At 38.3% G+C, this 12,408-nt stretch overlaps 1 protein-coding gene across 1 annotated transcript in view; it reads left to right on the forward strand.

Moving 5' to 3' along the window:
* Positions 1-1,256: 1,256 nt before the first annotated feature.
* The window catches only part of LOC101863996 (major facilitator superfamily domain-containing protein 1), a gene marked incomplete in the record, with an annotated part of 19,904 nt that continues 8,752 nt past the window's right edge, over positions 1,257-12,408 (forward strand). Inside the window, 8 exon segments of the mRNA XM_013084894.2 lie at positions 1,257-1,323; positions 4,060-4,160; positions 5,074-5,204; positions 5,378-5,433; positions 6,988-7,131; positions 7,917-8,075; positions 9,804-9,919; positions 11,078-11,178. Coding sequence (XP_012940348.1) covers positions 1,299-1,323; positions 4,060-4,160; positions 5,074-5,204; positions 5,378-5,433; positions 6,988-7,131; positions 7,917-8,075; positions 9,804-9,919; positions 11,078-11,178 — 833 coding nt within the window.

Consider the following 12,408-nt stretch of genomic DNA (forward strand, 5'->3'; position numbering starts at 1 on the left):
ACAACAAAATACTGATCCTATCGCCGGATTGATGATGAGCTCTTGGTAAAAGTAGACTCATTAATATTATCTGGGAAGCGTTTGAGATACTGGGATATAAACAGGGCGTTGAAGAAGAAAGAGAAAACAAAAGGATAAAAGATAAAAAAAGAAAAGAGTACACCGTCAGCATTTTACTGGGCTTGGAACTAGACATCAGTTTGATTTTGAATTGAATGAATAGTCTTTCCAGGTATAAAAATAATATATACAGGACAGGGGCGCTCTTAAAAGTGTTGGGGCAGCATTTTCTTGCTCATAGTATACAAATTGAAGTTGTGAGACTTATCCAACTGCGTACATTTGCTTGCTACATATATTCTCCCTGCCTTCAATCTTGGTAGTGCCTTTTTGTTTGGTCTGGGTTTTTAGTTTCAGCTTAATAGAATTAGAAACAGTCTGGAAGTCGATTAACGTCTGCAGAAAGACGAATACAATTGGATGGAGGCTGCACAGAGTAATTATAATGTCAAGGGGACTGTAACCGTTGGGTGGAATAGGCAATTGTCTAATTTTTTCGATATCGTCAAAAAGTGCGTGGCTTTGATAGTTTTTTTCTCGAAAGTGCGCGGCTCTGAGGTTCCCTTCGTGTATTTCTTTTTAGGCCGACATATCTTTTTTTTCCGCGTTTGGCTTCTCTAAAACTTGCTGTCTTTCGTTCACTCTCGGTTAAAACAGGATGAGAAACAAATGATTGTTCTGTTAATTAACCTTCCCAGGTCTTTGCATACGTCGCTGGTCTAAAAAAACCCAACTAACGCAGGTGGGTGACCGACAAAATTTAAATTAAAATCCATCAATGAAGGCCACTGCAAGAGAATGTACGATTCCGGCGTGTTTTCTTTAATAATGTTAACCTAATCTGGGTCTAAAAGATAATAGGCGATTTATACATACACATACGGTAGCGACAGCGCGCTAGTTGGTATTTAGATCAAAGGCAGTACCGTCGTTTATAGAGCCTATAAAATTGTGTAGTGTATGCGAGTGGTTTATTTTGCGGTGTCATTTGGAAGAAAAGAATTTTGCGTAAAGCTTACGTTTGATAAGAAAGTTGCTACAGCAAGAGACCAAACGGGACAATTTGGACAACACGTACATGTACTTCCAAGACACCCTTTCCCGAAAACAATTATTATAATAGCCCCATGACAACCACCTGAGCTTGTATAAACGCAGTAGGAAAATGTATAATAATCCTTGTCAGGTTGAGTCGAGTCACGTGATTATAGCCCATGTGATCAGAGTAAACTGACAAAATGGCGTGCTTACAAGCGACTGACTGTGAGTTTTTATGACCTGTTCTTTTCAATATTACTTTGGTTCCATTGATTCAAAGTTATCACTATTTATTTGCATAATTTAACAAACAGCATCCATAGCTTCTAAAAGCTTTTTCAGGAGGCCATGGAAATTCTATCTACACCTAGAAATCTAGATCTTGATTTGTACTTTTGTCCATACATAGCCTAGCATAGACGAACGATCCCACTTTTAACTTCATGTTGTAGTTGTAATAAGTGAGTCACAATTAGACCTAGATCTAAGTCTGTCCCACGTACAAGAAATAAAGTTCATATTTAATTAGATGTTTTAGTTCTAGATCTATAGTATAGATTGTTCACTTTTGTCTGTTTGGATCTAGATCTAGATCTAGATCTAGCTCATTTATTAGTTTACCTTGATCTATACATATGCCCATGATTATGTATATATGAAACTTTGTCTCTTTGGGCCTATTTAAATAACGGAGTGTCTACGTACACGGTAACCGGGCACCTAGCCTCAGTGTCTACGTACACGGTAACCGGCAACCGGGCATGTAGTCTCAGTGTCACCAGAGACTATCTCTGGTGTCACGCACACGGTAACCGAGCAGTTCAGAACTCCAAGTTCAGTTTTTGTCATCTGGCGTTGCCTTCATCCCCACCCGTCCCCCGACTGTACCTTAAAAAAAAATCATTAATTCCTATATACTTTGCAGCGCACAGACTTTGAATGAACTTTGGTGACCCCAACAGGTACTCACAATGTGATGCACACGCACTGGTTCACTGACCTGTGACGATGGCGAGCCCGACAAGATGACTTTCTTCTTTTTCAGCAAGTGACAGCACAGGAAAAATATTGATTTATTTTATTACCGGTTACCGTGTACGTAGATACTGAGACAGAGATGCCAACCAGTACGATTTTACGTATTTTAGTACGATTTTTTGCCGCAAATACGCGAATACGACTTTTCATGAAAAAATACGCATCCTGGAATGCGAAAAATATGAGATCCAGTTTGGGCGAGTGTCCTAATTAACACACATCCCCTCTTTTGTCAGAATAGTATCAGTATAGCGGAACTGGAATATTTGAAAACCAAGTCCTATAAGGTCAGTAAGTTCATTTTTGCTGGTCGCGATTGTGATAATATTCGTTTAGCTTTTCCTCCTCCGGAAGTACGTTTTACTTTCACGCGAACAGGCGGCTATGGCGGCAGACGGAAATGTATGTGACACCGAGGCTTGATCGGGAAAATCAAGATCTACTTTCGCTTTCGTTACTACCGAGAAGTTTGCAAGCGGTGGACTGATAACGCAACTTATTTGTGACATGCAGGTTGTGCAGTGTAAACGCTGTGTTGCCGTGCAAATAAAATTTCTCGAATTTGTCTCTGTGCTGTTACTTGTAGGAAAAAAAGAAAAGAAAATACAAGCGTCGTCCGGTTTTTAGATTGTCGGGCTCGCCATCGTGACCGGTCACTGAACCTGTGCGCATTCGCATCACAAATAAATGCGGTTACCGTGTACGTAGATACTGAGACTAGGTGCCCGGTTACCGTGTACGTAGACACTCCGTTTAAATAAAGTGGACGCATACATAGAATCACTAAAATAGTGACAGTAAAATTGCCTGTAAATTGTTCATTTGGACGAGGCAGCAACATCACCCTGCCCCCACTTTTCAGTGAAAGGAGCATTAGATTTCCTTCCCTGACGGTCTCGAAAGTTACTCACCCCGTCTCTTGAATCATGTTTTTAAGGTGCACATTAAAGTATGGTGTCGAGGAAAATATGTCGGCCTAAACTTTTAAATATGCTTTAAGATTGTATACTGTAAATCCCCCTTTCCCACAAGAAGATAAGGGGTGTGGCTGAAAGACAGCAGTAAGAAGGAGCCAAGGAGTAGCAGTAGAAAAGCTACAGAAAGAGTTAGGAGCCCAGAGGAGGGGGCAAAGGAGGTGAGGGGGTAGGGGCAGAAAGAGGAGACGGAGACGAAAACAGACGACAGAACATTGCTAGAGAGCAGGAAAGGAGGTGAAAGGAGACAATTTTGGAGAAGAAAATTTTTAAGTCACTACCCGGATTCGAACCGAGGACCTTTGAATGAGAGGCCAACACCTTAACCTCTAGGCTATGAGAGCCCTCTATATATTGTTTAAATTCTAAGTTTAGACTAAGTCTTAGTGCCCTGTTTTGATCATAAGGTTCTGTAGTGCATGAAAAGGAAGTGAAGCAGCCATAACGTTATGTATACATTAGTAGTCTTATTAATTGTGAGAGAGAGAAAGAGAGAGAGAGAGAGTTGACAAAAGTGTGTTGATGAGTGTGTGGGTTTATATGTACCATTTACCATGCGGTAGCAAATGTTTGTTTGTGGCAATCAATTAATTATTATCTATCCTTTAAATTTTTTTTCTGAATTACACTTCCAGCTTCGCTGAAGCCTCGAGCACTGAGACCTATTGATAAGCAGATGATTTTTCTGTTGAGCATTTTACATACTTTAATGGTGCTTGACTTTCTTCAATAGCATGGGACTGACACTCTGAAGCCATTTGTAAAGGACCACAGAAGAAAAAGAAGAGTAAAGAAGCTGATTCTTGAGATGGAACGAGGGTGAAGATTAGATGCAGATTAATTTACTTAAAGTACCACTGTATCTTGCCTAAAAAGTTTGATAGCATACTGTTTTTGTTTTGTTGTTATAATAATATATAATAATTCATGTTGTATTTTTTTTCAACAGGCGGGTACCGTTTCCTGGTCCTGTTCTTCAACTGCATGTTGACCTTTGGGTCATACTTTTGCTTTGACATGCCAAGTGTCCTGCAGGATGTCTTCACAGAGGTAAGTAGCCTTATTAAAATATATGCATGCTCTGATTTTATTAGAGGTTGTACCTAGCTTTTTACTGTGCATTTTACAGTAAAATTAGACATTCATATACCTTCAAGAATTCATAGTCATATATTCTGTAGTACTTATATTTAGTGGTACAAAGCAAATATATTACAACTGGTAAGTGTTAAGTGTATTTCCTATTTTGTTGCATCAAGATGAGTTTGAAATATAAATACGTTGGCAATTTCAGCTTAATAAAAGTTAGTTTTCAAGCTGCAAGTTTTTGTTACCTCGGCCAAATTTTGGTGAAAGAATGAAGGTTTAGTATATATGAGGATACAGTAATGTTGTAGTGCAGGCTCAGAGATTTTTCTGGCTAATTAGGCAAACAAGAGAAAACAAAATTGCAGCATATAGCAAGTAGATTCACTGAATTCTAAGAGTTTTAAAACTTTCAGTGTCACTATATCCTAGTACTCATAATAATATAACATTTTTGGGAATTATTATTACTTAATTTACAAATCAAATGACTGAAAATGCACATGGTGAGACCAGCCATATTTAACAACTTCAACAAACACATGCACACACACTCGCGAGCATACACACACACACACACACACACACACACACGCTTGCACTAACACACATGCATACACATACAAAATTTACTGGCAGAGCATAGTGTTGAACAAATGTGTCTTTAGAATAAACTGCAAAGGACTTGATGTATGTTGGACACACCATGAGTTGGGGGCTGAGGGTCAGATGAAGAGGAGAGATTTTGTTGTTTCATTTTAAAAAATTGTCTCAGGTATGTGGCTTTTAGAACAGGTTCAACTGTATTTTTAATTCCTGAACATCACCAAATAATGATTATTACAATGTATTTACTATTTTGTTTTGTTGACTTCAGGTGAACAACTGCACCAATGGATCAGGCTATACCTACACTGAGATGGACGATGTCTATTGTAACAACTGTACAGATTGTTTGGGCATGTCGGATGCGAACTACAATCTACTGTATGCCATTTACGCGTGGACGTAAGTGTTTGTACATTTTTCTTTCATTTTTAGCTATGTTTTAGAGTAAGCAACTTCGTTCTGTTTCACTTTATTATTTGAGGGAAACTAGGTACAGGTATGCAGTCTGTTACTGGAACTGATGAAAGCAATCAGAAGCTTAAGTTGAAATGTTGTTTCATTTGTATTTTCAGCAATGCTGTGGTAGTCATTGGGGCTGGTTTTCTGATAGACAAGCTTGGGAACCGAGGTGAGTGGTTAAACTTTTGTGTAAAGGATGAAAAATGAGTACTTTTAATTAAGCAGAAAAATAACACATGTACCGTGCTGACAAGTTATTTATTTTTTGTAATGAGCTTGTGAATAGTTCTTTCTTTGAGCTTATTTAGGCCCTCTTAACCGTTTACCAACTATAGGTGCCTGAATGTGTTGCCATCAGCAGCTCACTAGAGGCTTCAATAGATCTATACCTTGAGGACCATTTACAAAAGTTTGCAAGTGGTTTGATATGCTTGCTCTACTGGGTTGGGCATCTTTTTTTTAATAGACCAAGAATCCTGTGTTCTTCTCATCTTTATTATTATGAACAATATTTAAGATAATTTTTGTAGCACCTACTCCTATACACTACAGCTCTAGGCAATTTACAATACTTTCATTCCAACACAAAACACAAGTGAGTGAACATGCATTATATACACTCTTCAGCTTAACGATAACAAATAAACAAACATTCATTCTATCACAGCACAATGGGTAAAGACATGCACATCACTTTATGAATGAAAGAGCACTATGAATAAAAAAAAACTAACCATTGAAATGGCATTTCAAATTTCATAAAGTATTAGAGCAAAATGATCTGTTGGCAGATTTTCCATTGATTATGTTAGAATCAGAAGTTAAAATTTGCACAAATCTGTAAAAATCTTTGAAAATACACAAAGACTCAGCCCATGAAGCGATCCTAATCAAACTCAAGACACGTTCAAAGTTTATTTCATGATCTTACACAATACCATATTTTTTATTCATAGAAGCAGTTACATTTCATTACATTTTGATTTGACGACATAGGTGAGCAATGAGTGCAAACTGATAGTCATAAACTACAGAGCTGGAGAAATAAATAACTTTCCCATAATTATGCAGGGGAAACAGGTGTGTCAGAACCAGTCTTCTTTTCCGTACATAGTTCATGTTTTTTCCAGATCAGTTTGTTGAAAAATTTGTAGAAAATGTATTTTTTAAAACAATGTATGATATTTTATGGTATTATTTCCCCCCTGTTATAGGAATTCAGGACATGTACCAGGACAGCTCCCAAAGCAATAAAGGATTAATTTAACACAATCATGGTGGGAAATGAACTCATGTACATTTTTTTTTTCGGAAAAGGTTTAACCATTCAAAAGGAAAAACAAAAACACTTTTAAATGTTTACCCGAAGCGACCTTTATAATTGTATACAAATTATTTGACTCTAGATTATTGTTGTTGTAAGTCATAGAGGAAAATAAATTAGCTAGCTCATGTATTTTGATGCACTTATGTGACTAACACTGTTCCATACTTATCAGCATGTTATTATTTTAGCGCCGGTTAAATGATAGCTTGCACTGTATGCTTTCCAGGAAGTAGAGATTGTTTCAGACTGCTACCAGGTCTGCTAGGGTAATAATACAGACTGTAAAGCACCTACAGCTTGACGTTGAGCAGGAATTTATGCGATACAAATGCTATCTATTATTATTATTATTATTATCTCACATTTTTTTTTTGGTTTGTGTTCTTAAAATTTCAGTTGGAGTGTTTCTCTTCTCCTCCCTTTGTCTTCTGGGATCATCAACTTTTGCTGCCGGAGCTTTCCTCAAGGGCACATCTGCTCTTCTGCCAGTGATGTTGATTGGTCGTCTGTTGTTTGGCTCTGGTAACGGATCTCTCACCAGTAAGTTTGTAACAGTAGGCACAAGTCCAGATATAGCATGTACTCCAATATAAAGCCTATACAATTAAACCTGATGGCCACCTGTCAAAGACAATCATCTGTTCAAATGACCACTTCCCACTTGTCCCCCTTGTGTTTTTTCTACATTATAATGACACTGTCCTAGACACCCACCTGTCCAAGAGGCCCACTTTCCCCCTCTGCAAAACATGTCCTTCTTGGACAATTTCAACAGAACTATTTGACGGCCTTTGAGATACGTCTGTATGCAATACTGCCTGCGTCAGTCCTTGAACAAGTTTTATTTCATGGCTGCAAAGTACTCAGGCTATAGCTGATAAATTTCCGGGGCTGAATAGGGTACGGTATTGTGCTGAGGACTTCCCGTGTTTTCATTTAGGGGGAGATGAAAGTTGATATTGTTCCTTCACCAATATGCTGATGTTTTCTTTTTTTTTTTCTTCTTTTGTTGCAATTTTTATGCTTGTGTAAAAGAACATAATATATTGTTTAAGCTAAAAAAAGGTGTTCTATCATCCTATTAAGTTTTAACGTCTTTATTACATCCTGTACAGCAGACTTTAATGTATTGATTTATGAAAACACAGAAGTCGGTATCTGATGAAATTGTGTAGTGCTGTAAATTGACTTGTAGACAGTGGATTTATTTTCCAGGCTGACTTTTTCATAATGTGCTTGTTCATTAAATGATCACTTGGTACTGTGGGAACAAATCCATTTGATTAGAGCCGTATTTTTATGCTTGGTTTTGATGAATGTTCCAGTTGTGCAGAACAGAATCACAGCCTATTGGTTCAAAGACAAGGAGCTGGCAATGGCCTTTGGTATCACCCTGGCTTTCTCACGTCTGGGCAGTGTGCTCAACTTTTTCCTCACGCAGTCATTTGAGGAAACCCATGGTCTCACCTGGACCTTGTGGGGAGGTGAGTGAGGATGACAAAATAGTTTGGCAGCATTCTATTTTTTGTTGTTGTTTGTTTCTTATTTTATGTGTGAATTTGATTCTGTTGATGTGCTGTCCTTGTATTTGATTATAAGTTTATAGCGTTATTATCTATTTTGTGGGGGGTGAGGCTCTCTACTCAACAAGCAAGAAACATGAGTCCTGTTTGGGGAAGCTACCTTATGGAGTACGATACTGTATCTCTGCTTTCTTGCTTTGTGTGTTTGTGTGTGTGTGTGTGTGTGTGTGTGTGTGTGTGTGTGAGTGTGTGAGCATCACCATTATGTACTCCTGGAAATTAAAAAAAATCAGTTGGCAGTCATGTTGATTTAACTTGTGTTTATGTGGATATAAAAATTAACATTCCATTTGTCATCTGCGTTCAGCGTTATTAATTGCGTTATGGCTTGCAAGCATTTTGAAACAGGTTGAACAATATTGTAGCACTATACTTATGTAGTTGTTGAATCAATTTATAAGGAAACCTCAAGATGGAAGATATTAAAAGCTGGCATGTGTGTACAATTTTGTCAGCTGATTGTAATTGGAAAAGAGTTTTCTAATTTGATTTTCTTCATTCTATATCATTATACTTTCAATAAGGAAAGTATTTTTTATTTCTATTTTACAAACATAGCTTTAGAAAATGTGTGAAATATGACAATGGTTGATTCTTATTTCTAGCTCGCTTACAATGAGGGATTCTCTTCAAATGTAGTCTTCTTGGTGACATTGGGAAATAAGATGTTATCTATATTAAATCCAGAAAACATTTTTATCGGAGATGGCTTGTTTACTTCGTCTCATAGTAGCAACCTTCAGAAAAGTCAGGGCAAAAAGCCAAAGGAGCAAATCCAGACTAAATAGTAACAGTAAAATGAAAATGGGTTTTGTGTGTGATATTTTAAGACAGTTGGTGGATAGATAGAATGAAGAAAGAAAGAAGACATGAATTGGTACCATATTATTTCAAGGAAAATTAATTGCCCAGGTTAGCAAATTTACTTTGTGTAACTAATGCACCGGCCATGTTGGAAAAGAAAGCAGTTTTTTAAAGACTTGGAATGATTTTGGAATAACTGATATTAGTATGTTGAGCAAAATTATCTCCCCCTACCCATGTTGTCATGTATTAATGAAGGGATGCAACTGTGTAATTGATTCTTGTTTTTTTGTTGCTTCTTATTCTTTTCTCTTCATATGTTACAGATACAATCTTAGAAGAACAAGTCAAAACACTCTTAATGAACTTTAAATACAAAGACACACGGAAACAGAAGCACATAAACAAATTTGATGACAACAAATTTCGAAGGCAAGGTTGAGGGTAGAAACAAAAAGAGGCAGACCACACCTACATCCAACATCACCGACATCACTGAGGTCTGCAGTCCAGCAGATAGGAAAAGGTGGTGACCGCTGGTGGCATTAATTGGAACTCCTTCTGTCTATGGCAGTGCCTAGTGATGGTGACAGATGGAGCAGATTCTTTCTATCTTGAGCTTCAGCTTGGTCTTCATAAATTCTAAAGGGCGTTTCAAAGGAAAAAAAGTTCAGTGGCATAGTAATTTCTATCAGCTTGTAAACAGCACGCCTTTTTTCTGAACCTAATCATTTGAGAAATGTTCATTTTTAAAAAGTAAGTTCTTTTGAACACCTTATCATTAAAATTCATTGTATGTCTTTTTATCTGCCTTATTTCGTTCAGGGGCTATACTGTGTTTTGTTGGTTTCCTGTCTGCAATCATTGTGTCCGTGTTGGACAGCTATGGTGTGCACCAGTTAGGAGATGACGGTGCCATGAAAGTGGAATCGAAAAAGTTGGTGAGTTGATGCTCAGGAAAATGACTGCAAATTTAAATCTTATGGCTGGATTTAAAACACGACCTAAATATGACAGTGGTTTGTTTCTAGATCCATTATAGAATATCTAAAGTACAGTCGAACCTGTGTAAAACGGCCATCCATTGTCAAGGAGAAAAGTGGCCGCATAGGACAGGTGGCCGTCTTAGGCAGGACTGATCAAGATGAAGAAAAGAACAATTCCTTTCTGAGGTCCCAACCGAAGGTGGCTGCATTGTTGTTGTTGTTTTCGCTGGGGTTATCTTTTTCTTTTTTGTTTTGTTGCTGCTTTTGTACAAGGGTGACTATATAACGAAATGTGTCAGACAAGGAGGACGGAGTGCTATGGTAAAACAAACACAAGGGTCGCCACCGCTCGGAGAATGAGTGACACTTCTGTCATAAGTTCATGTTGACGTCCATTGTTACTTTGTTACAGACTGGGTAAACAGTGACCTCGCATCTCACTTACGATTTGTGTATGAGTTCTGGGCGGGGCTCATGGGTTATAAGGAATCTCACGCTTACCTCACCAGCAGCTGAAAATTTGTTTCTTGCTGGTCAACAGTGGGAGGGGCCTACGCAACATGATCGGCTGGAGGGACTACCTAACAACAACGACAGGTGGTTTGATTATGACGGCTCGCCCTCAACGCCAGGGGCCAATGCACAATTTATGACAAAACGTAATAGGGTCACTTAGGTGGCCGTCTGAGACAGGTGTTATTGTTTGGTGTTATAAGGGTTGTGTGTTAAAATATTGTGGCTGCGGCCTCGCTGAACAGGTGCTCGTTTTACAGTTAAATTATATCGAAAAAACGCAAGGGGGGAAATGTAAAGTGGCCGTTTGTACAGGTGGCCGTCTTATAGAGGTGGCCATCAGGGCAGGTTCGACTGTAGTCACAGGATTACGACTAAAATACTTCTTACCACACTTTGTTCATCTGTAGCATATCAAGATTTGACTTTTTCTCCCATTTGATGGGGCGTTATCGGCTGAAATAATGCTGATGAGCTTCAAACCTCAATGTTGTTTATCAACAGAGTAATCACATCTTGGAAAACGGCCTTTCCCTCTCAAATCACAGAATTTCTTTAGTTGCATTATATTCAAGGATATCTTTTTTTTTTTCGTTTCAGAAAATCACTGACATCAAACGTATGTCTCTGTCCTTCTGGATGGTAGCTCTGGCGATCATGTTCTTTTACAATGGAGTGTTTCCTTTTGTGGCAGATGCCAGGTAAGCTGTGGTGTTTTCAGAAGATGCAGTTTATCTCGTAGCTTTTTACCCTTTTAATGTATTGTGTATCTAATGTTCATCTGCCTCTCTCACTTCTCACCCTGGTATTGGGCGTGGGTGGCAGAGTGGGGCTGTCCATTTGTTTATTTTCTGGGTGGTTTTCTCTACCTCCAGCTAACTATGCCCTATCTGACTGAGATCTTCCTCCAGACCTCGTTCCCAGGTGGATCTCAGCCTTCCTGTATCTAATGTTGTGGGTGGTTGGCGGGTGCTCTGGTGTGGTTTACTTCTTATTTCCTATCAAACATCTATCGTCCTTATCTCCCCTTTTTCTTTTTTATGTTTGTTACTCTCTTGTAACACCTCTAATCTTCTGGCGCTCGTATGACCTTATGCAGTTGCGAGCGCTGAAAATCCTCTACTAAAAGTAACTATCTAATATTAAACTGTTCAATGTATTATGGCTGTTTGCTGAAGAGCTATATATTTATTTAATTTGTTGCCTGGAGTTTGTTTCAACTCACTCTTGTGGTGTTTTGAATGCTTTCGTTTGTAACAAGGCCACAGGCTGTGAAAAGATAGTCATTTTTGTATGTAAAGCTGGTAAGAAGTCCAGCCCAAACTCATGTCTTGGACAGTACCACTTTTTGTCAGTTTTTTTCAAGATGTACTTGATGTACTTGATAGTAGTAAATCCTGGAAAAACTTCAAAGCAGACTGATCATTGTGTGACTGTGTGATATAGAGCATTGTTCATGGGGTAGAATATTTAACTTTTTAAAATGGCAAATCCTCCAGTACCAATTCTATGGAATCTTTTAGACATTTTGTTCTTGTTTTACATATTAATTGCACTGTTAATTTTTTTCATTCAGTGATAATAATACTTCACATTATTATAACACATTTCTACGTTGTGAATGCTCAATGCACTTTGCAGCAAAGACTTTTAGACAAATTTATTTTATTAATCATAGCAAAATGTATGAATAAACACTCTTTCTCTCTCACGAACACACACACACACACACGCATACTCACACACACTCTCTATCACATGCGCACACCCGTACATCCACACATGCATGTGTACACACTCGCACACACACACACACACACACATGCACTCCCTCACACACTCACCCGCGCACACACACACACACACACACACACATGCACTCCCTCACACACATACACACATTCTGTTTCTCTCTCACACACACCCACCCA

The sequence above is a fragment of the Aplysia californica genome, unplaced genomic scaffold (assembly GCF_000002075.1).
Source record: "Aplysia californica isolate F4 #8 unplaced genomic scaffold, AplCal3.0 scaffold00326, whole genome shotgun sequence".
Taxonomy (NCBI): domain Eukaryota; kingdom Metazoa; phylum Mollusca; class Gastropoda; order Aplysiida; family Aplysiidae; genus Aplysia; species Aplysia californica.